The 26156-nt window shown below is 41.0% G+C and overlaps 1 protein-coding gene across 1 annotated transcript in view; it reads left to right on the top strand.

Annotated features, from left to right (window-relative positions):
• Window positions 1-26156, top strand: part of wwox (WW domain containing oxidoreductase) — a 181701-nt gene that overhangs the window by 47069 nt on the left and 108476 nt on the right. Inside the window, exons 7-9 of the mRNA XM_086073320.1 lie at window positions 9597-9685; window positions 16388-16573; window positions 23518-23782. Coding sequence (XP_085929446.1) covers window positions 9597-9685; window positions 16388-16573; window positions 23518-23782 — 540 coding nt within the window. The remainder of the gene's footprint in view (window positions 1-9596; window positions 9686-16387; window positions 16574-23517; window positions 23783-26156) is intronic.

The raw sequence follows: 26156 nt of genomic DNA, 5'->3' as shown, positions 1-26156 counted from the left end.
AACTCCGCTTGTTAGAAAAAAAATAACAGGACCTGACACCAATTTCACTAAACATTAAAGTTTAGGACATTAAAGTGGATATGTCTATTATAGCAGGACGCACATTCTCAAATTGAACAGGCCGTTTTAGTTTGAACCAATAATTTTGGGCAAATTTCAGAGCTTACACTTTGGGAATTTGCCTAAAGGCTTATTTTTCTTTCTGTATTATCAGTGCATCATGGGATGCGTTGCTTTTTTAATGACCATCGGTTGGTCACTCCTAATCACGCTGGATTTAATTGATATAACAGCCTAATCGATATAATCAAATTTTGACATTATCTGTAAAGAAGATGTTTATTTGCCTGTGTTTGGTTTTAGAAGAAATAAGGCATATATATATATACACTAATTATGAGACATTGAAAGAGCGCTACAAAATGCTGAAGTCAGTGTACAGGCAACTATGGAGGGATTCTCTCAGTCCTTGATTCCCTGTGTGTGTGTGTGTGTGTGTGTGTGTGTGTGTGTGTGTGTGTGCATGTGTGTGTGCACGTGTAAGGGGTGCCCTCTCGATGTCTGTTATTTTGAGCGCATCAGCACGTCCGGGCCTGGCCGTCCACGCTTCTCATCTGGAAAATCGCCCCGCGTCCTTCCTTCACCTTTGCCGTATCCGTGCCAAGCCGCAACTGCTTGATTTGTAACTTGATTTCAGGGGAGGGGGGGAAACCTGTAGATTATCCTGCTTTCATTAAGACTGGGCGGGGCGGGTGGAAAAAAACCTCCGCTCGTGTCGGAGAAAGAAGAAATCAATTTAATACAGACTTAACTGAAGGAAATTGCATATTCTGCTTGTATGTGCTGATCAGGCACTTTTCTTTTCCTCACTAGAGACCTGCCTCCCTATTAATTGCGTTGTGTACGTGTTTGTGTGTGTGTGTGTGTGTGTGTGTGTGTGGGGGGGGGTGTTTTTGGGTGTGTGTGTGTGTGTGTGTGTGTGTGTTTGTCATTTGCATCCATCTGTGTTAGGCACTTGAGTGTCATGTGTTGTAGGTCAGTTTTCAGACCTCTGCCATGGCGTCCAGCTCGATGTGCTTCTTTTTCACAAGCGGACAGTTAAGCTGCAATTAATCCATTCCATTGTGTTTGATAGTTTCACACATTCAGTAAATGACTAATAGTGCATCTACTATTATGGCTATTATTTACCCCCCCTATCTTCAAAAAGGCCGATGCCGATATTCATCAAAATGCTAAACATGGGTGCAATCTATCCCATTGTGAAACAGTGAAAAGTTAAAGTGATAAACTCAACTCAGCTCCATTTTATTTATCTAAACCGCAACACACAGACGTCATAACATAACTAGACGTCATTTCCACTTTTAACTTTCTACGGCCAATAAAATACATTATATTGTCACTCATCACACTAATAAAATAATTGGTTTCCTCCTCGGCTCAAAAGTGTGGTTCTGTTCTGCGTCGCCATATTTCGCCATTTTTGTTTACTCCTGTTTGTGTATTTCCGGTGGGTTGTGCGCGAGACGCACGTATTTATTTGCCGTACATGCATATACTGTATGTGTAAATACCGTAGAAACAAAAAATATTGTGAAAACGCAGCAGAGAAATCAATGTAGTCAAGTTAGGCTCGTTTAACAAGTGGCAACGTAAGATGGAAGTAGTTCATACTCAAAGATCAAGATTCCTTGCGTGTGGATGTTATTCTGGCTTTAAAAAACCCATACAAGAACAGATTCAGGTTTTTGTGCGTGTTTACATGGCCTTTGAAAACTCGAATGTCGCCAATATTTGTGTTTTGAAAGGGTTATTGACTGCATGTAAATGTAGTCTCTGTGTGTATGTTGTGGTTATTGTATGAGTGCAAATGTGACTGAACCTGATGTGGAGTTGTCGGCTTGATATTTATGAATAAATGTCATCATTGTGACAACATGATGTATTGGGTTCCCTTCGCCTTCCCCCCTCTTCTTTTGGCTAAAAATACACATCCATGATAAAATACGGTCTTAAGCGCAGATGACCAATTTAGCGTGGCGTGTTGCGGACAAGGTCACGAGAGATCCGGGCGACGTTCCTCCCTATGAGGCCTTTTTCCTTTTTTCCTAATCTATGGCGCAAGAAGAGAGGGGCTCAAAGTCGTTTCTCTAATTGCTTTTATAAGGTGCCCTTTTCACACGCTGTCTTCCCTGCTCGTTCACTTTCACTGCCACTACAACACCTTACTTCCGCACCTGCTCGGGGAAAAGAAGCAGTTTAATTTAGCTGTCACTTTTTTATCAATGCTGTTTATCGATGTCGAAGCATTTCATAAAGTTTGGGACAAAATTCCTTTACTCCTTCATCATTTTTGATTTGGAAGCATGTTCTGCAGGGTTGTTGTTTTGCAGTTGGGTCCCGAAATATTTGGACAGTGACCGTTTTTATGGTGGGCAGTATGATGGGGATTATTGGTTGACGATTTTTATGGTGGGCAACACGCTGGACTAGTGGTTGATGGTTTTTATGGTGAGCAGCATGGTGGACCAGTGGTTGACGTTTTTTATGGTGGGCAACACGATGGATTAGTCTTTGATGTTTTTTTATGGTGGGTGGCATGGTGGATTGTTTTTATGATAAGCATCACGGAGGACTAGTGGTTGGCGGTTTTATGGTGGTCAGCACGCTGGACTACTTGTAGATGTTTTTTATGGGGGACACTTTCGTTAGTGGAAATTATATGGTTTGGTTGAACATTTTTGGCATTTAAATAGCCAGTGGTTAAATCTCCTGTGTTGTGTGCTCTCTTCGTATGTTGCTTCTCCAAATGTGTGTTCAATTAGTTACGTATCATCAATGCTAATTTCCTTTATCCTGTCTTTTGCACTTTGCATTACACAGGACACAATTTGTCTTGAGTTAGGACAGCTGTTTTTCATTGAACTTGTGCTTATCTGAAGGGTAAGCTGAGGAGAAAAAACCTGACGAATTTTGGAATCAGCATGCCAATTTTAGTTAGTAACTCAACATATATATTTTTTTCAAATTGTTCCCCAGTGTTATATGTTAGCCATAAAGTCAAGTACAAATTATTATTATTATTATTATTATTATTATTATTATTATTATTATTTTTTTTACAATATTCTGTTCTATGAGCCCCCAAAAGTGTAAACACAGTATTCTGCATTTGTGGAATTTGAATTAATTAATTATTTCAGGGTGCGGCCATTTTGCCTTGTTCTGTTACTTTCTGTCAACTGCAAATGGCATCACAATGCCAAAGGGCTCAGGTAACAACTGTTACGGCTAATCTGTTTTCTGTGTTTGGTCGTTTGACCTTCAGATTTTTTTTTCATAATTCATGTTCCACAAATGCAAAATTAATCAAAATTCTGAGTTCAGACTAGTGGGGGACATAGAACATCTTGTAAGATTATTTTGGATATTTGACTTCCCCATTAAACTAGCGGACTTTAGCTAGACGAAATTATATGGTTTATACATTTCGGTATTTAATACTCTCATTACTATTTTTTATTTGTTAATTTTACAGTAAATTTCAACCGGGAGTGAGAAACATCTTGAAGGATAGATACACGCTTTGCCTCTTGTCTTGAGAATTCTGAGTTTTTGATTCCTTTAAAAGGACAAATTTGCTCTATATTACTTATTTGGTTGTTACTAACATAAATAACTATGAGATTCATTTTTCAAAAATCATTTCCAGTTTAATACATTTTGTAGAAACTTCATTTGGACGTATTGTTATTTACGTCGCAACGCATTCAGTGCGTAGTGACGTAGAATGGTGGCAAGATCTCTCCCGAACAATGTGAAACATCCATAAAGAAAGCAAGTTAAGCCTTGTAGCGTTCCTAAAGAAACAACATGCGATCGGAAGAGTCACCCTCCCCCACGCCGTGCTGTCGTCATTCACCAGACGAATTCAAGAGTTTTGATCCAAGAGTTTTGATCTTCCCTTTAGGAACGCTATGGAGGCTTACCTTGCTTTCTTTATAGGCATTTTACATTGCTTGGCAGAGAGCCTGCCGGCATTCTACGTCACTGCGCACGGAATGCGTTGTGACGTAAATAACAATGGTGGTGTACGTCTAAATAAAGTTTCTACAAAATGTATTAATGAAATAATTTTTTGAAGAATGATTCTCATAGTTATGTTAGTAACAACCAAATAAATAATATAGAGCAAACTTGTCATGACAGTCAGGGTTCCTTTTAAAGGGGAACTCAACAGGAAGTCAGACTCTTGCTGTACGCCTCACTAAGATTTGAAATTGGCGCTCAAAGGGGGTGTTGCCTGGAGGACCGTTGGGTTGCGAATGGGAAGAGGGTTGGGCGTGGTCTGGTTGTGATTGACAGCAGCAACTCACGAAGAAGCCGTTTAAGGAGGCTTGTACAAGACTGAGCCGGCGAGTGGCGGGGGCGACTACGTCTTGTGCCACAAGTGATGTAGTCTGTAACTTGTCGTGTAATGAGAGGACAAACAGCGAAATTGTGTTTATCTCAGTGTTTAACCTTAAGGTGGCACCAAACCCACATTTTTTTGCCCCCAAATCAAGCTTTAAACAAACATGTACTAAAATGTAAAAATAATGACCAGGACATATAAACAGCATTTGTAGACACCAGTTTATACAGTTTATCAGCAAAAAAAAAGTTGATGAAGTGTTGAGTTATGCTTTAAGTAGTTTTGTACGATACTTTCAATAATTCAAAAAGTGTGGTTTAATAAGTTTAAATGTGTTTAAACTTCGAATAAGAGGTGCAACTTTAAAAAAAAGTTCTGTGTTTTTTTTTAACAGCCTCTATATTGCAGTTTTTCACATGTCATGAGTGTGTCGGGAACAGCTTTGGGCAAAGGGAGGGCTGCGTTTGATTTCTTAAGTGTTGTCCCTCCATAGGTGATCTCTGAAGGTGGCCAAGAGGTGACGCAAGATGGAAGCAGGGGTTAAAGTATGAGTGGGAGTGCCCGAGGAGGATTAGGGGATGAGATTGAGCCGAGTGCATTAAGGCAGTGTATTATTTGGCGGTTCCACTTGCTTGCGTCCATTAGGGTTGGCTGCCGTGCTGTTTAAAAGGTCAACTAAGTGTGCACGCGTGTTTTTTAAGAGTTACTAGAGTGGTCCAGTGTCTTATTGAACAGGATGGGTCTCCCCCTGCTCTAATACCTCTTCATTTTATTGGATTGGATGGCCCCAGTTATAATTGTATTAGTTTTTACCCCCACTTTCCATTCTCCCCACCCTTGTTCTTATGCCATCTACCTACTCAGCAGTGACCACTGTGTACTCTTCAGTAGAGAACTCCTCCTGCAACAACACCCACCCACACCCTCCCCACTGCAACAACCCTACATCACATTCCCACACAAGCAAAGGGCATCCTACTTTAGTTTGGGGGATATTTTCCGGACCGTATACCGTAAAATCGTATACATAGACAGGCTATACTTTCAAAATTCCATAGTATAGGCCTACATATTTATTTTCCACTAGTGTAAAAAAGTGTTTGCCCCTTCCTGATTTTTTTTGTTTGCCACACTGAAATGTTTCCAGTCATCAAACTGATTTAAATATTAGTCAAAGACACCACAAACACAAGATGCAGTTTTAGAAATGAAGTTTTTTTTCTTCTTATTATTATTACGGGAGAGAAAACCCCACTTGGCCCTGTTTGAATAAGTGATTGCCCTCTCAAACTAATACTAGCAACTGGTTGATGATGATTTAAAGTAAAGTCAAATATTTTCTACTCAATAATAGGTTCAAGCCTTAAATGTGGCTTTCGGATTAATATTGCATTGTCAGAGGTGGGCTCGGCAATTAAATTTGAGCGTCCGTCATTTGGTAGTCGGCAACCCTTTCGTCATCGTCAATCCGTCAATTATTCAAGCCGAACCACATTGTGATCATCAATCCGTCATTCGTCGATTGCTCAGCCAAATTAGCATCCATCAATGTTTCCGTCTTTCGAAGTGGATATCCGTCAATGCTCCGTCATTCGTCATTCTGGACTTCCATTATTGACGGATTGACGAATTATTAACGGATTGACGATTACAGTGGCGGACAAAACCCCTCTCCGGCAATGCTTAGTTCGTAAATTTTTAGAAGTTTCCCATCAATCTGCAACAAAATGGATGTCCGTAATTGACAGATTGACAGACCTTCGTCAATATTGACGGAATGCCCACATCTGTGCATTGGGGAATATGAATGAAGACGCAAAATCTGTTTTACCTCTTGATGTTGACAAAAAATGACATCACAGTGCCTAAGGTCTCAGGTACCAACCGTCATAACTCACCTGTTTTCTGTGTTTGCTCATGTGACGTAAAGATTTTTCAGCTGAGGAGGAAAAGCCTCTTAAGACACTAAGGGATAATCGCTGAAAATAATGTTTTTATAAGACCGGACAATCGAGCCTTTGGTAAACCGCTCAAATTCTGCCTGATTTTCAATGTGTGTGTACCTTGCTTAAGTCAGTCAGATCTGGCTGTTGCTGCAGAGTCAGCGATTACACTGGAGTGAACCACTGCCTCTCACTGTCCCCTTGCCCTTGAAGAGGCCAGAAGTCGTCAGGCTCCTCATAAAAAAAAAATAAAAAATCGATTGCGTTCTCCCGATCCTTTTCTATCTATTTTTTCCTCCGCCTTCCAAAACCTGGCCATCTGTCTAATTGTTCACCTCCATGGCTTTAATGCTTTTTACATGCCCCCCTTTCCTACTTCTTTCCAGGCAATAAACTTTATTTTCTTCGCAAGACTTCAATCTACAGGAGGTGGGGAGGGGTGGGGGGCAGGTTGCTCACCTTCTCCCTGCTGGATTTGCTCCAGTGGGCCCCACTTCAACCCCCCACTCATCTCCCATCTCTCAATCTCTCTCCCTCCGTCTTCTCCATATGAGTTTGTCAAGCTGACACATGCACTCATCTTCTCTGCTGGTCACCCTTCCTCTCACGCTGACCTCTTAATGATCCCACTGCTGCCTGGCTTGACCTTGTTTCAACCTGAATATTCCTCATTTCTCCACCAAATTTCTCTCTCATGCACAATTGAAGCACACGTCAAACCGCGAGCGCATTTAGCGGACTATTTCTTCTCTTCTAAACTGTGCGAAAGTGTCTCCGAGTGTGAAACAGTTGTCTCCCCTCACCTGTGATTACTGCTGTGTGCATATCATATAAGCGGGCGCCCTTATAATCCCATCTATAATGGCCACAATCAGCACTTTAATGCTTTGTAATATCATCCATGTAATGGTAGAGTGTAGCAGCAAGAGAATAATTCAGGCATAGATAATGGTGTGATTGCGCGTTTTTACCCTTGAGTCACAACATTGAGTTTGTTGTGTGTGTGCGTGAGTGTGTGTGTTTGCATGTATAAATACATCCCATGGTGGTTAAGTTGCCTGTAAAATGCCTGAAGAAACACATTTCCATCAGCGGGCTCTCTTAACCCTTCACCGTGGCTTGTACTCACCGCTCCACAGAGCGTCCTTGCTGCGAGTGTCATGTACGCTTTGCTGAGCCGAGGGAGACGCTCACATAAGATACACACGGGCTGCGGAAAGCTCTTGCGGGGGTGTAATGTGAGCTGACAGTCATCCTTGGGGTTGGCAGCGACAACAGCGTCCAGGATTCCTGGTGATGCCAAACTCAAAAAGCCATCAGGGAGTCCTGAGAGTCAAATGGAGCATATGTCAGGAGGAGCGTTGACAGGCTTTGTAAAAAATAGCACTCTAAAATATAGTTTTTATAAACATACAATAATGACATAATACAACAGAATGTAAACAATTACAGTTTTTTTTGTGGTAACTTTTTATTTAATTACTTTAGCATAAATGGGTCACCATCATGGTGCCTCTACAGACCTGTTCTAAATATCACTCACCCAGAGTTTTTTGTTTTGCATGTGTGTGTCTTGTATGTCTTGCTATCTAAAAAAACCAACAACCCAACAACCAATAATTATATAATTCAATGGACCATAATGTATTGCAAGACCAAACCTACACGCCCACATGCAGAATTACACTCGGCTCCAATTCCTGATTTCACTCACTAGGCCAGTGGTTCTTAACATGAGTTCAATCAAACCCCAGGGGTTCAGTGAGTCAATCGCAGGGGTTTGGCGGAGGTCAAAACACACACCCGACTCGACCGATATGATTCATGATGATACGCCCATTGGCTGCATGTGATTACGCTACATTGCTTGGCTTATCTGTGCTGAAGGGAATTTAGTGTGCTCAGTAGTCGACTTGTGGCTGTTGTGATCGTATGTCGTGTAATTTCTTTATTATTGTAATCCCTTCATACGAACTATGTTGAACAAAAAAAAAAAAGTGAGAATTTGTTCAATATGAATTCACATGAATAACGGAACATATGGTATTTCACAGGGCTCAATTCTGGTACCTCTGCTGTTTTCATTGTATCTGGTGCCCTTTGGTTCCATCTTAATTTTTTTTAGGTGATCTATAAACAGTTGAGTTGAGTTGAGTTGAGTGATGGGAGTCAGCATCCTAACTGCATGATTTGAAATGCCAAGCTGAGCAATTCTAGTCCAGCACAAGTAGCCATCTAGCAAAACTAAAGGTGCGCTTCCTTCAAGGTGCATTGTGCCGTTTAAAAAGGTAATATTAAAGCTTTTTCTATATCATGCATGCTCCACCAATGCCCAGATGAGTATGACGAGCCCTGACTGTTTTACTCTGACTGCATCTATCAGCTTTTATCTTCTCTTTGTAGCAGAGTGTGAGGACCCTGCACACTCCACAGTTTCTTTGGGGAGGGGCAGAGTTTTTCTTACCTCATTTGAAGTCATGTCTTCGTTTGTCAACTGTGGCTGTTGCTTTAAGATCATGCACATACTCGCACGCGCACCATGAATGAGCCTGACACAAATGCAGCAGTTACGCTTTGGGCCAAAGGTGGCAGTCACGAGTAAAAAGTGACAAACTGCACAAATACCCTTGAAGCTGCATGGAGATGGGGAATACAAGAACATTTGTCAATTCCATTTTCAATTGCTTTCTCAATTCAAGATGAAAAGAGCCACATTCGATGAAAAGGCTAATTTCCCTGTTAATTTTGTTCCCCAGTTAACTCTATACCAATGTCTTCAATCTTTTATTTTTCATTAAAGAAGGGTTTGGTCAATGTGCATAGGAAACTGGAGGGGCTCAGTTCCTCCAACAAAGTTAAGAACCACTCTTATATATATTGATGTCCTAGAAGTTTTTTTTCATACAAATATTTGCTTATTTTACTATGACAATTACATTTCATTAAACCATTTTATTTCTTTAGATTCTCTTACAATGCATTTTTATTTAATTTAAATACAATCTAGTAAAACATGTAATAATAATGGTGGTCTTTGGGGATGCAGCTGATTAATTCCACATGGGAAAACTAATTTTATACACATTTATACACTGATAACACCTGAGTCCAGTTACCAGAGTATCTTTTTTTATTGAATTATATTAACAGAGGAAGTAAGACCAATAACCAAGCTTGGGTGTTACATTTTGTGTTTTAAACTTGTAATTTTTAATTTTTATGTTTTGTCCCTGCAGCACAAAGCCCGAGTGGAAGCCATGATGTGCGACCTGGCCTCTTTCCGCAGTGTCAGGGAGTTTGCAGACTCTTTCAAAGCCAAAAAACTGTGAGTACAAACAATATTCGGGTTCTCTTTGTAATGATCATGTCAAAAGAATTGGTAGGTTTATAACCACATATTGGAACAGCAATTTGACAAATAGACTTGTTTACCATGATGCCGCATGCACATTATCCCCCACATACACACATACATGCACACTTTCTATGACTGACCTGGGCCATCTGTCCATCTAAAAATTCTAACGTGACCCTTGAGTATAAAAGTTTGCCTACCCCTGTTGTAGACCCATTTTCATGTATTCTAATAAAGGACGTCCAGACTATTTTTGAGGGAGACAAGTACTGAGGGGTCAGCGTGTGTATTTTTGTCCATTAACTGACTGACATTGGCCCCGTGGACTTGATGGTTCTTATTCTGTGGTGGTCAGCATGTGTTTCATTGGCCAGTAGCATCGGTGCTATTTCGGGGGTCATGCATTTTGTCATCAATATTGCTCAACTACTCCAGGTCTTTTTTGGCAGCATGCACGTGTGTGCATTTATATATATATATTTGCTTGTTTGTTTGTGTGAGTGTGTGTGTGTTGGCATTCGTGTTGAGGGTTGGAGGCCCTTGGGAAGAGGCACAGCAGCCATGGCCCGCAGCAGCCCGGAGGCAGGGTATGACCATCCAGGACACGAGTCTTGGGGCCGAGCCAAACCTCACAGAGGTTTCCCCTCCTATAATTTCCCCTCCGCCCAGTCATACTGAAGCTTTGACCTTCCTATAATCCCACCTATCCACGTAATCCGTTTTATGTCACATGCAATGAATCTCCGTTTATGCAGGAGATACATACCGGGTCCACCTGCAATTGGTGAAAATTTGCTGTATAGAGACGATATTAAAAACACTTTTGAAAAAGTTATAACCCTCCCACACACTTTAAACACATTTCAAAAAATGAAAACACACTTCTTAAACACAACATAAACACACAATAAATATTGCAAGCATATAATGTATAGAAAATATTGTATGGTTTGATTGGCTCAAACTCTGCTGAGTCTGCTTGTGGGTGTCTGGAAATAAGCTGGGGCCAAAATCACTTGCTGTCGACTAAAGATGACATCACCCTTGTTTGAGCACCGTTGATGTCATTTTCAGTCAACAGCAGGTGGCAAAATGTGTTTTTAACTCATTTGCTCCCCAAAACGTATAAAAACAGTATATTTTAAATATTGCCATGGGCCCCAAAATGTTTTTATATGTTTTTTAATGATTTCTTTAAAAAAAAAGTTTTTTAATGCTAGAGCATACAGAAAGCTTTGATGCAGCCTCTTACCTGAAGAGGTTGCTTAAAGCAATGGTAGTTATTACAAAAATAAGAGATCAACCAGGGCCATGTTGCAACAAGCTCTTTTCCCCAGTATTTCCAACAGATTTGTGCATAATGACGAAACTTTGCTATATTTGAATGCTACAAAACGGACACAAAAATACTTTTTTTCCTGATGAACGAAGAGACTCTAATCTTTCTTTTGATAGGTTCCATGTTTTTATAGCAATAGAACACAATATTCCGTGGGCCTTGCAAAATCAGTCAAAATCCAGTAAAACAGCCGGGAGCGAAGGGGGTTGCTTCAGTGAAAATGGCTGGAAGTGAATGAGTTAAATGTATTGTATGTGAAAAATAATGAAGCTATCAAATTAATTCTAGACAAAATATTACCTTTTCACTGCTGAAAATGGCTAAATGAGTCAAGTATCTTTTTAAAATAAGATTGGTATTGGCACCGATACCTCTTAAAAACCTCTAAAATGCTACTGTAGTTATAATATTAGTTTTTATGGGAGATACTACCTTTCTTTTCCAATTTGTTTATACGCTGAGTATCTCTTGTCACCTCTCAGTCTGTCGCTCTGACTTTTAGCTCACTATTTTGGCAAGGTTGTATTTCTTCATTAGTGGTGCTGTTGAGGTGGTGGGGGGCTGGGGGAGGGACTCCCAGGGGACGTCAGAGTACATTAATTCTCATCACAAGGCGAACGGAGCAGAGTGGAGGCTGGGAGCTCTGAGCTGTGAATGGCACTGGGCAGCTGTCTGAGTCTGCCACCACTCTATTACTGCGCGTATGTCTTCGGGCATAATGCACGCAAACACGAGCATCGTGCGTGCATGCGCGTATACACTCAAGAAAAATAGAAGCGAGTCCGCACGAGCACAATAATACTTCGGCAGTGTGTCATTGACAGGTGAAATGTAATCAGTTTTTTTCCCTTTTCCCCCTCTCTCGTTTCTCACTCCCTTGCTTTTAAGTGCTTTAGTCAGTGGCTTTCACGCTGCTTTGTGTTCCATTGACCCCGATTCTGCTTTAATTGCCTGTCCTTTGAAATGAAATTACCTGGATATTGATATTGTTCAATGCAGGGCAATTTGGTGGCGGCATAATTGACGGAGAGCGGCACTGACAGAGTGCCCTTAATACGATTTCTACTGAACGCTTCGTAATTAACACGTGCCATTTGTTCCTGGGCGCATTCATCCTGGTGTCATTGCAGACATATTACTCTACATTACAGGTGTAACCGTACTTGTATTCAAATTTATATGTATGGAACATTCAGTAAGGTGGAAGTCCTAATCAGATATTTTTCATTCATTTCACAGTCATTTGATTTTGAAAACATGCTGTTTCTGCGTCTGGTCTGATACCTCTGCTATGCATAAAGAAGTACTCTTATATAAATAATGTGATTGGATCAAGACAACTCTAGTCCAAACACACTTATTTTCACCTGTTGCAGGTGGGTGTTGAATATATCCAACGTGGTTCTTTGTGTGTCAACTTTGAACTCAAGACCTCCATCTACCTGTTCAAGGGAGACAATAAGTGAATGGCACATCAGAGAATAGATCAAAACCCGACGTTTACGAGGCCCGTGCCACTGAGCGATTTAGTCAAACACAATTGCAGTAAACCAGTGCCAAAAAATAGAGTTGGTGACTCTCCTCAGCACGTCCACCAACATGCTACAATGGGAAAACTGTGACAATCAGGTTTTGAGGCTCCACATACAATATAATGTACTTAAAGTATTTTAAGTATTTTTTTTTTTAGAAATTAAGTCAACCCTAAAATATTTTTACAATATGTTCTATGAAATGACAGTCCCACTAGTCTAAACCCAGTATTCTGATTAAAAATTTATTAGTGGAAATGAATTAAGCAGCAAAATCCACTTTTGTTTGTCGGGGGGCGGTTATTTTGCCACTTGCCGTCGACTGAAAATGACATCAAAGTTGCTCAGGGTTCAGATAACGACCTATCATGGCTCAGCTTGCGAACATCATATGACTAAACTCAGAAAACAGGTGAGTTGTGATTGGTCGTTAACTGAACCCTGAGCAACTGTGATGTAATTTTCAGTCAAAAGCAAAGACAGATAAAAATAGGGGTATTTTGCTTCTTTTTTCATATTATTCATAAAAAAATAAAAAAATTATATTTTAAATATTGCCATGGTCGCCAAAAAGTATTTAAACGTTTTAATTATTATTTTTTTTTATGCTTGAGCATACAGAAGCCTTTGATGCAGTCTTGAAGAGGTCGCTTAAAGCAATCGTAGTTATTACAAAAAACGGCCAGCAGGTGGCAGCAGAGTATAAGCGATCAACCAACCATGTTGCAAAAAACTCCCCCCCCCCAGTGTTTTCAACAGATTTATGAATAATGATGAAATTTAGCTATTTTCTAATGCTAATTGCTGCATCACGGAAACAAATAGAAATATATGTTTTTTTTCTCCATGATGAACGAAGAGACTCTAATCTTTCTTTTGGTAGGTTCCATGTTTTTATAGCAATAGAACACAATATTCAGTGGGCCTTGCAAAATCAGTCCAAATCCAATAAAACAGCAGAGAGCGAAGGGGGTTGCTTCAGTAAAAATGGCTGCTAGTGAAGGAGTAAAAGAACAATAAAAATATGGTGTGATTGTCATGGAATTTATGGATTGCTAAAAAGACAGAAAATAGGCAAAATAAACTGGAGAGTATGATTATTTTGAGAGGTTGTTGGTAATGATTGATTACCCCATTCACTCTCTGCAGTCGTGCTTTTCTGTGTTGACCGGTGGGCGGGTCGGTTTTGTGTGTGTTTGTTTTCTGTCAACAATAAAATGTAGTGGTAATGGCTAATAGTCTGAGTCTAGCTCTCGCACATACACTGGCAATATCCTCCGTGCTGGCCCACATTATCACGGAGGTCAGGGGCCGTACCCAGGGGGGTTATTTAAAGTAAATATATAAACGGATGCCTCCCCGTTTGGTAGTTAACATCCTCGTTTGAGCGGCGCTGAGATTGCACAGTGCAGCGCTGGCCGTGTTGTGAGAGGCCTTTAATGTGGAGAGCGGGACCGTGCTTTGGGCGGCAACAGGCCTATTAAAGGCCTTCATTAGAGCCGCACTTATGAGAGCGGGACTAACGGGTGGGCAGTTGGATTAACAGGGCTCTCGCATTACAAGCTCACAGCTGGCTTCAGATCGCCAGACCTGGGTGATTGCAGTTTTTCAGAACCAAATGGGTGTAAGTAAAATGACCAAGTAGACAACAGGTGTCAAACTCGCATCATTTCATCCGGCTCACGGATGAAAATTCTTCATGTTTCTTGCTAAATGGGGTAATTCTTTTCATTTTAGTAAACAATTTATACATGAAATTGCAGTTTTTCTTCATTCTTAACAGGTAACAGCATTTTTTCCACCAAATCCCATTTTTTCTATTTACCTTTTTCTGTCGTTATCTAAATCCAGAAGAAATTTAAAATCTGCATAATATACTGTTAATGTAGTGGATTATTGCATTTCCCCTTGATTGATTCGCTGGTAATGCGTGATTAAGCTCTCCTGACGCTTTTGCGCTTCCTTTATACTTTACTCATTGAAATGAATGAAAATGCCATTAATCCGCTTGGCCTTAACATTACATTTTTTTTAGAATTAGTTTTTTTTAAATAAAAAAAATAGCACTTGAAAACACACAAAAATGATAAACTAAAACAATGTCAAGAAATTAATTGCTACATTTTTCACTTCCCTTCAACTGATCTTAATGTTTGTCACCATCTTGTCTTTTTTTGGCACACTTTGCTGTCTTTCAGTGTCTTTTTATTGACAAAGGTCAATATTCCTATAGCCGATAGCATTTATGGACTCCTTCTACTTCATTACATTACATAAAATACTATTTACAGTAATTTCTGGACTATAAACCGCTACTTTTTTCACTTGCATTCGACCCTTCGTCTAATACAAAGATGCAGTTTATCCATCAGATCACAAGGGGGCGCACTATAAAGGAAGCGCAAAAGCGTCAGGCAGAGCAAAACAAACCAAGTGAGCCCAAATACAGTAGGAGAGCTCGAACGAGAGCGAGACAATTTGCGCCCTCATTATGGAAATGAAAGTAGCGGAAACCCGGTGCGGTAACATTAAAACACCTGCGGCTTACAGTCGGGTGCGGCTTATATGTGTAACAAACTTGGGTATTCCCCAAATTTAGCTAGCGCGACTTATAGCCAGGTGCGCCTTATAGTCCAGAAATTACTATACTATTACGCTCATGCCAAGTACTTGACATATGTTTTTCTATTATTTCAAATAGACGTTATCAGCTTTATCGTGTCAGTGCTCACTTTCTTTGGACCCTTGGTTAGAAAAAAATATATTTTGGGAAAAACTTAATATACAGCAGAAAACACAACAGATATCTGATACCGTTCATTGTGTGGGACCATGTGAACTGATGGTGGCCGTATGTCCACTGTCTTTGTCTCTTGAGGCTGTTGCTCATACGGTGTCTCCTCACCTTATTATATTTTAACGCGCGCCGCAAGTGCGTCCCACCGCGGAAGTGCTGAGGTGGGCGTTCTTGAAGTTGACGAGGTTTGTGCTCTTTAATGAACCTTGCGTGTTCGGGAGGCCTGAAGGTGATCGCTACTGTACACTTCTATGTAATAGCACGGGATGGCTCATTATAGTGGGAGCATAACAATTCGCACATTAATTTTCCAGCATCCAGTTTTTAATTAATCCAGTAGGCAGTCTTAAACACAGGGTACACAAATTGCCTCCGGACTCATAATTAATTCTAATGGAAGAAATTAAAAATTGGTGGGGTGTGTTTGGATTGTTCGTCTGTGTTACAGTGGCTCCGAGCTCGCTGGAGCGACGCTGTCACCGACAAGCATCTCTTACTGCCTGGACCAATCTAGCGGTCTTGGAGCCCCAGCATGCAGATAGATTCATTGTGCTTGTGTGTGTGCGTGTGGGTGTGTGTGTGTGTGTGGGCGCACTAAAGCATATGTTCCTTTATTGGCCCCCAGCACTTTTGTGTACTAAAATGATAGCTTTTCATTGCCTGGATGAATCTTATGTTCAATTCTTTGGTAGAGCCACAGTGTTCATGAGTCAATGTGAGTGGCTGTCTCAAACTTCTGAATGGTCACTTTGACCCACAACATGATGGAAGCTTAATAAATACATAGAAAATACCGCATAATATTTTTTTGGGGTCTATTTTTAAGGAAGTACTTGATCAAGTATTACCGGTACATAAAGGAAGCTTACTATTTAAATTTTTTTTTATAAATCTTTATATTTTTTTTACCCTCAACATGTCAAGTGGATTAACCACTAAACCTTTTTAGGATATTGTCTCCTTTCTTATAAATAATGCCTCCCCAAAAACATTTTGTTTTGTAGGCCCTTGCACATTTTGGTGTGTAACGCCGCAGTGTGCACTCAGCCGTGGAGTTTGACCGAGGACGGCCTGGAGTCCACCTTCCAGATCTGCCATCTGGGTCACTTCATGTTGGTCCAGTGCCTGCAGGACGTGTTGCGTCACTCGGCGCCCGCTCGTGTGGTGGTGGTGTCGTCCGAGTCCCACAGGTAAGACATGAGAGTGAGCAATTGGTGTATCTTGATGTAAGAATAGAAAGAAATTAATCCAATTTGGATGCCATACTTTAGGCATAATTTTCCTCTTCCTGGGTTTTTGACACTAGATTGTAACTGGCAATGAGGAATAATGTAGGTATGATTACAAAAGGACCACAGGACCTTTCGAACTTGGAACATTTCCATTGGGTTTAATTGGAGTTTATTGCAGTTCTTCTCAAATAGTGGGCTGCGGTGTGATGTGGTAACCTCAAGGAACATGTTTGTTTATTTTTTATTTTTTTTTAACGTACTAGAATAATGTGCAATTGCACATTCACTACAGTAGGTGGCAGTGGCGCTCACATTGTCAGCGAGTATGCAAGTAGTATTAGTTCCTCTGCAGTGCTTTAGTTACAACAATTTTATAGACAAATTATACTATTTTGAGTCGCGATGGAGACTTGGGGAGGGGTGAAATATTTTCTTCTTCTACGTAACAAAAAGTCATTGAGAAACACTGATTTATTGGAATATATGGGATTAAATCTGGAAATTACACAATCTCAAAAATAGTTGGGGAAAATATATTTGATCATTATCCTGATTACAGAACAATAACTCACAATCCTGTTGAATGGTCTTATTTTTGGAGGTTCTACATTTTATACAGTACGTGCTAATTATATATACAGTACAGTAGTATCTTCTTTTACATTGAGTATATTAATTCCTCTGATTCAAAATTCATTTAGTATGCCACTTGTAACGGTTACCAACCAAAATGGCAACAATAAAAGTTTATATCCAATTTTAACATATTTGTGAAACTGAAAAATCACAATTTTGCTTCTCATGACAGATTTATTTATTTTTTGTCATCACATGTAAACTCTCAGAGGTACATACTGTACATGCTGTATCTCAGAAACTATAATATCTTCAATAATTAATTTTTTTTTTTTTTTAAAGAGTTGAATAGTTTATGTACCAAATGGTTGTATCACCATTTGGATTACTGGACACCACCCCCAAAATCCAAGAGTACTTTTTTTTACAGGGTCGGCAAGTTTAGCATCAATCAAATACTGTCAATAATTCTTTCCTGACATTCCCAGTAAGTGTCATCTTTTACTTTCCCACTATCAATGTAATAATAGTGTGACCTTCAGTGAATTTGGGTCTCAAAGTGCCGCCCCCACCCTTAGCCCGCTGGAGTGTGGCGCTGCGCAAAGCATAACTCACATAACAGTACAGCGGTTTGATCCACTGGAACAAGCGTGCACATGTTCTCCTGGTCTCAGGTCATTCTGCCGAGCTTCGATCAATCAAGTGGGCTCAGGCCCTTCTGACTGAGAAACTGGATCGATGCCGCACGGCTGGCTCTGCTGCCCCGTCATACGCGCAGTCCTGAGCTCGGGCTCGCAGATCACTGCGAGACATCATGCTTGTCCGCTGTATGACAGCATAGGAACGAGACGCCGGATGAAAGACAGACAGACCGACTGCCGGCAAGCAGGGAGGAAAATGAGGCAGAAAAGGGGCTGAGTGTACCACTGCAGCAACGGGTTCAAAGTAAATTTTGGCTGATAAGTCCATCCATCATGTTGATACGTTTAATTCATAGTGACAGCTTGTGGTGGGAAATGAGTTTTCCAGTGAGTGAGGCTGTCATGTTTGACAATACGCATTAAGCCTGATGTATCAGTTTGTGGCCAAAAGTGGCCAGCGCTATTGCATGACTGCAGTTGGAGACTTGCAGTCTCAACTCTATTGTTCTCCAAACTATAGGACAATAAATATAACAGTGCTCTATTTAGATATTGCTGAATTTACGCTGAATGATTCATGTAACACAATTCCGATTTTTTTCCCCCTTTACATGGCACAACTAGGATATTCGTCATGGCAGCGACATGAGAGACAATAAAACAAAAAACATCTTCAGATCAGAATCAGGCTTCTTTAAAATGTGGGTACATTTATAATACCGATTGGATATTTGCCGATATGAACTCAGCATGAATGCACAAATGGGACATACCGTGTTAAATGCCACCGTAATGTCATTAACTCTTTGACCGCCATAAACGTTATAAAACGTTTAGCATAAACCTAGGGAAGGGCGCCGAGGACGTTAAAAGACGTCCCCTATGTTTTTTTTTTTTTTTTTTGAAAACGGGTGCAGGAAAGCCTTGGGCAGCTGTGCTGAAAGTATCAGGCAGATCTGATTAGTAAAAGACTCGTTTTGGCCCCTAGAGGGCAGCGATGACTCTCTTTGCACAAGGTTGGATGGGCCGCCCACCGTGGGCGTCAGTAGAAGACGTGAGGCGGAGCTAGAGTGTTGAGGAGACAATGGCTGATGAAAGCCACAATGGCTGACCAAGCAACCGGTTGCAAGCAGCTCACGCTTGAGCATTTTTTTCAAAGACGGAAAGCATCAATCAATACTAAAAAGCGCATTGATGTCGACGATGATGATGACTCCGAGCTTGACGCCAAAGTTGGAAGCCTTGACGCGACTGTTATGATCACGTAGTAAGCCTCACCGGCTAAGCGTGGCTAGCGCGGCTAGCGCTGCTAAGGCCGGAAAACGCGCACAATAGCCGACCGGGTACTTCTACACAATCGGACATTCGATCGGGCGATGGAGAGTTGGCATCGACCAATGCAGATTGATGATGATGGTGAATCCTGAGGTTGACGCCACAGTTGGAAGCCTTGACGCGACTGTTATGATCATGTAGTAAGCCTCACCGGCTAGCGCGGCTACCGCTGCTAACGCCGGAGCTTTCACATGCGGACATTTTGTCGGACAATGAAGAGTACCCCGAGTCCAATGCATATTCATCGGAGGAGCGGGTACAGTCTGATCACGGAGAAGACACTGTTTCTGGACTACGATGCCACCATGAATGGAGTGGATAAAATGGATCAAAACATCTCTTACAACCCGGTGTAGCAACTGAAGGACACGAGGAAGCGAGACGTAACGAAACCGTAGCATGATCCTGATATTAGACTTGATGGCAACACACACTGCAGTATATACTTGCTATTCCCCGGAAAAAACGGCCTGCAAGAAAGTGGAGCACGCGAAGAGGCAATCTGTTGTGCAAATGCTGTTGCGTCTCCTTGCACGCAGGAGAGTGTTACAAAAAGAAAAACTGCCGTTGAAACATCCACATATTTGTAAATAGCACCACAGTTGCACACATTTGTAAATAGTTTGCCAAATTGTTGTCAAATTGTTACACTGTTGAATGTAAATAAACGTATTTTGCTATCAAAAAACACTTTTTCATTCTTGGTGGTAGTGTTTTATAGAAGTAAAGCACTATTTAGGTGTTTGTGGCATCATTCATGGACAAAAAGAAGTGTAAAATTCACTAGAATGCATGAAATAATATCGTTTCACTAAAAGCTTGATTTCTCCGTATTTTGGTCCAAAACAGGCGAAATTGGGTCAAACTAACCATTTTCTATTGTTGATTACTAAAGAACGGAATAAGGTAGAAACAAACTTTATTTTTCTGATGAAAGATGAAAGTCCAATCTTTCATTTGGTAGTACGTGTGTTTCCATAGTCCAAACAGAACATTTTCTGTGGACCTTGAAAGATCAGTCAAAATGCTTAAATCGGCTGGCACTGACGGCATCCCTTTTCTGAAAACGTCTGGCAGTCAAAGAGTTAAAAGTATACCCCTGACTAGTCGTCAGCCAATTGCAAGGCACATATACCCTCGTGAAGATAAGTGGTACGAATAATGGATGGAAATAGATATAGACCATTGTTTCTCAACCAGAGGTCTGTGGACCCCTAGTGGTCCATGGTGTATATGCAAGGGGTCCTTGAAAATAAAATATCTTAAAAGATAAAAGGATCCTTTGACATTTATAGAAATAGGATGAGGATAAGCGGTTATGAAAATGGATGAATGTGGATGGATGGATGAATAATTTTACTCAAATGCGCTCATATTTGCCTCCAAGAGCTGTTTCTACCATTTAGAAGGAATTGTACCCCTATTCTCCTCCTTTTTCACACGCGAGGGCATTACATTCAGTACTGTTAATATATAAATATATATATATATATATATATATATATATATATATATATATATATATATATTTATATATATATATCTATATATATATATAGATATATATATATATAGAGAGAGAGAGAGACACACAGAGAGAGATTTTTTCCAGACTTTGCAGGTGTACCTAACATTTTGTTTTCTTCAGTAAGAATGGCAAAGCATACCTATATTCTACAGGGATGTGATTTTTCCGCTAATTCGCGGAATTACGCTTTTTTTATCTCCAAAAATAAAATGTTAAAATTTTTCAAGTGGTAAAACATCCGATTTCGTCTCTCGACAGCATTCCATTTTAGTGTTTCCGTAACTGAAATGAAACTGATCTTGCGATTGGCTGAAGTCTCCGTGTTGACCAATAAACGCGCTTGTTATAAAGGCATAGGCGTATGCCATTGTTTGTTGACCAATAAACGCGCTTGTTATAAAGGCATAGGAGTATGCCATTGTTCATTTCTCAGATGTTTTTGCCGGGTGTTTAAAGAAAGATGTCCGTGATCGAACGCAAAGATGCTCCGCGAGTTAAGGAAATTGACAAGATCGTAAAAAACAAGTTTCGATGGGACTGGTTAGAGAAGGATATATCTACAAATGTTGGAAAGAAGACTGTGACGAATTTGTTCAGTGACTTTATTCGGAAGATCGATCGTGACTATGGTGGGAGAGGTTTCAAAGCTCTTGAAAGTCACGCAAAGAGCAAAAAACACGTGAAAGAACTCCAGTCAAGAACAACAAATTATTCCATCGCTGGAAGTTTCGGTGCCCAAACGAAAACTCCAAAACTTTACGGCCTCCATCCCTTATTGACATCACAATCGGAAGCGGTAATAGAGAGACGTGATCCACCCTAACAACCTGTACCAGTTGCTGATAGAGTCGTGAATTTTGAGGTCGGTGGTAAACTTTTCAAATTAATCGAAATCAAATTTTCGAAAATATTATAACGTAATAAAAATGGCCATAAATATTTAACATGGTTAATCATTGACACAAACTCAAATGAATGCTGCATGTTTACACTTTTCAGGTTTCAATATGTTGACTGTCTTGATGTATGCAGTTACAGAGATGATCTTAGTCAATCATGCATTCGACGAATGCATGATTGTGTTTTTACCAGAGCTTGCTGCATGAGGTATTTTATGTTTTTGTTATGCATTATGTATTAAATTAAGAATGATTGATTAAATGATTTATTGCATGGTAAATATATATGATGATATTCTCAGTGATAGTTTTTAAAAGCAAAGGCAGTCCAATGTTTTTGAATGTGACTGATTTTGAGTTGACTAAAACTGCAATTTTATATGGGATAGTTCAATATACATTGAAAATTTATGCTGTTGTTTTGTCTATTTCTTTGTCATCTGAGTGCATTGAAAGTACTTAAAAACACGGAAAACCCATGAGCTCTGGACCTAGCTGAGTGCCCGCGGCCCCCAGTTCCCCGGCTAAATTTTCAGATAATTTCACTTTGGTCAAATCACATCCCTGATTCTACCTATCTGTCTGTGCTCTGTAGCCAACCTCTTCAAAGAGGGCTTTGGCACGTTCCCACTGGGACAGGCAACATGGACAGCAGAGGGTAAAAGGGAGCCGAAATAGACAATATCTCCCATGACATCTTTCATTTTGTCCAACTCATTCCAGCCCTATATTACATCCACTGATGTCATTCGCTCTTATTTTAGTTTGCGCTATTTTCCACTTTCCACCGATTTGCCGTTTATTCACTTAGCCCCCCCTCACATGCAGTGTGTGTGACCCCTAACCCTCCAGTATATTGTATTCCCTAAGCCCCTTGTCCACAGCCAAAGCACTGACCTGTAAGGCACCGGGGTTGGGGAGAGATGAACTTGGGTGTAATGACTGGACACTTTATCAGTTTTCAACATGGGAGGCTTACTGTGGAATTGGCCCCAGTACGGGTGGACTTTGTCCTCCAGCTGCATCAGATCTGCTTCATACAAGGGACGATGATATCCTTAATGAAATAACCTCTGATAGATGTGAGCTGCAGCCCTGCCGCCATACTTTCATGAGCAGAATACAGCAGAACCTCCATGAGCTCCAACAATTGAGAATTTTGCAGCAAGATTGTGCCTCTAAGGCAGGGATGTCAAACATATTTTAATTGCAGGCAACGTCATAGTTATTATTGCACTCAAGACACTTTTAATGTTGAAATCTTCTTTCCCCATTGAAATAAATTTCAATGAATGGCCACAAGGGGGCAATATAATAGATACATAAATAGCACATGTAGATTTGATGATGAAACCTGCCAGTTGAACACGGGTGTGTAGACTTTTTTTCGTCTGTAAGCAGGCACAACTTCAGCAACTACTGCGAAGCAATTTGAAAGGAAAAAATTAAAATGTTCTAGTTTGGGCAGCTGATTTATCAAGCCGTAGCGAGTAGTTATGAAGTCGCAGCACTTGAAATGAAAAAGCCTGCAGATGTTGTAATTTAGCCAAGCAAGGATGTCGCGCGAGGCGACGGAAACAACGAGCCAGCAGCCAGCTTGTAAAATCGTCGGGAAAGCAGGTGACATTTTGATTGGTTGTTTTCTAATGATGGCGATTAATATGTAGGATGTGCTCGATCCCACACACACACAATACAAAGTGTGTGCTTTGGCGCCCACGCATTGTGACGTGACGACCGCGACGCGGCGAGTCGTGTGATGTTCAGGGAAGCGTGTCAAAACATCTGGATTTTAACAGCTCCGTCGCAGGCAATTAAAGAACATCATGCCACGTCTTTTGATTTGTGTTGCAACCCGCACCTCCCATATGTCAACAAATTTCGCTCTCATTCTAAATGACCCCTTTTTTATATATTTTTCAGGTTCACGGACTTGTTAGACTCGTGCAGTAAGGTGGATCTGGCGCGGTTGTCACCCCCGCAGAAGGAGTACTGGTCCATGCTAGGCTACAACCGTGCCAAGCTGTGCAACATCCTGTTCAGCAACGAGCTGCACCGTCGTCTCTCTCCACACGGGGTGTCGTCCAACGCGGTGCACCCCGGCAACATGATGTACACGGCCATTCACAGAAGCTGGTGGCTCATGACCTTCCTCTTCACCCTGGCCAGACCATTCACCAAGTCACTGGTAGGGACCAAAACTAAAATCACTTAATAGCTAAGTTCCACCAAATTCAGTTTCATTTGGTTCACCAAGGAACAGTTTGGAATAGTTTGGGAAGGTAGGGTTATCCAAAGTCAGGCCTGGGGGTCATTTGCGGGTCATTTTTTTAAATTGGCCTGTCACTTCATATAATAATAAAATTAAACATTGGCCCTCATCATAATGTTACAAGAGAATTAAAATGTATAAAGATATAACATTATTTAATTATTATTATTTTATTTTATTTTAAATAATGTTTGAACATTTTGTAGTAAGTAGTTTTATAATTAAAAATGTTTAAAAAGTTGAATGTAAAAAGAGTCCATCCATCCATCCATTTTATGCTGATTATCTAGGTTCAGGTCAGGTTGGAAACAGCTTTAACAGGCAATTCCAGACTTCCGTCTCCCCAGCCACTTCTTTCAACACTTCTCTCCAGCGTGTCCTGGGTTGTCTCCGGGACTTCCTGCTGGTGGGACATGCCCGGAACACCTCATCAGGGAGGTGTACAGGAGACATCCTAATCAGATGCCTGAGCCACATCTGGCTTCTCTCAATGTGGAGGAGCAGCAGCTCAACTCTGAGTCACAGCATCTTACTCTATCTCTAATGGAAAGCCCGGACACCCTGCGGAGGAAAACTCATTTTGTCCGCTTGTATCTGGGTCTTGTCCTTTCGGCTACGACCCACAGTTCGTGACCATTGGTGAGGGTAGGAACGTAAATCGACCGGTAAATGGAGAGATTTGCCTTTTGGCTAAGTTTCTTCTTTACCACAACAGACCGATACAGAGTCTGCATCAGAGCAGAAGATGCTGCACCGATCCGCCTATCGATCCTCCACTCCATCCTGCCTTCATTCGTGAACAAGACCACAAGATACTAGAATTCCTCCACTTGGGGCAGGATCTCATCCCCGACCCATAGAGGGCATTCCACCCTTTTCCGACCGAGCACCATCGTCTCAAATTTGGAGGTGCTGATTTTCATCCCAACCGCTTCACACTCACTTGCAAACCACTCCAGTGAGAGATGGAGATTGTGGCTTGGAGAAGTCAACAACACCACATCATCTTCAAAAAACAGAGAAGCAATGCTGAGGCCACCAAACGGGACCTCCTCAACGCCTGGGCTGCGCCTAGAAATTCTGTCCATAAAGGGTATGAACAGAATCTGTGACAAAGGGCAGTTTTGGCGGAATCCAACTTTCATGGAAAACAAATCTGACTTACAATGTGGACCAAACGCTGACATGGTGGTACAGGGACCAAACAGTCTGTCTCAGGGAGTTCGGTACACCGTACTCCCGAAGCACCCCCCCACAGAACTTCCCAAGGGACATGGTCGAACGCATTCTTCAAGTCCACAAAACACATGTAGACTAGTCGGGGGAATTCCCATTCACATTTGAGGACCCTGCCGAGGGTGTAGAGCTGGTCCACTGTTCCACGGCCGGGACGAAAACCACACTGCTCCTCCCGGATCCGAGATTCCCTCACAAAGATGTATATAGACTATACATATCACACATACACTAATTTAGATTTTCTCTTTTAATACATTTTTCTGCTTAGCATATGTACCTTGCTATGAAATCGATTACCAGTAGTTTTAACACATTTTGCAAAAGTTATTTACACAATATCTAATAATATAAAGTAATCAAAATGAACACGTTAAAGCCACTGACCATAGTTTTAGCAACTGCAAGCCTCCTTAAATTTTTACCACACTGAACCAAATGGAACAACACTTGGTGGAAATTGGGCTATATATGTTGGTAATCACCCGGACAGTCGCTCATGCTACCATTACTGTTCTTAAGTTCACTGTGAGAAGTCACCCTATATGCTCTTTTTGTTTTTTGGCTGATGTATCCCTTGGTCAGCGTTTTATTTGTCTTGTTGTGTTTGTGGGATGCAGTAGAGGAAAAGGATGGAGAGGGGCACGATGTGCTCATTGTAAGCGTTCAGGAAGAAGGTTTGCTTTTCTCATAGAGATATTCTCTTGTGTGTTTTCCTCCTGTGCCTGTTGCCTGTTTATTTAACTCAGGGTGACTGTTCCCCTTTCCCCTTTTGGATCCTGTGTACGGTCACTATTGGGTTACTGTAAATGCATGCTCTCTCCATATACCCCGGAGTACTGACACAATGAGCTCTGTCATGTACCCCGAGCCCACCAGGAGAAATGATTACCACATATATTCTGATGCCTTATCTTACTGCCGTACAGTAAAGACATTATGTTCACACAAGCTAGTGAGGCCAAATGTTGAACTGATGGGATGTATGGTTTATTTGTTCAATTAAAGCCAGGTCTCATTTGAGAATCGTTGCTTTCTTATGACGGCGGTGTCG

Source organism: Leptonotus elevatus, chromosome 4, assembly GCF_054856555.1.
Source record: "Leptonotus elevatus isolate MCC_2025b chromosome 4, RoL_Lele_1.0, whole genome shotgun sequence".
Taxonomy (NCBI): Eukaryota; Metazoa; Chordata; class Actinopteri; order Syngnathiformes; family Syngnathidae; genus Leptonotus; species Leptonotus elevatus.
Note: the sequence above shows the minus strand (reverse complement) of the source record. Positions and strands in the feature narration are given on the sequence as shown.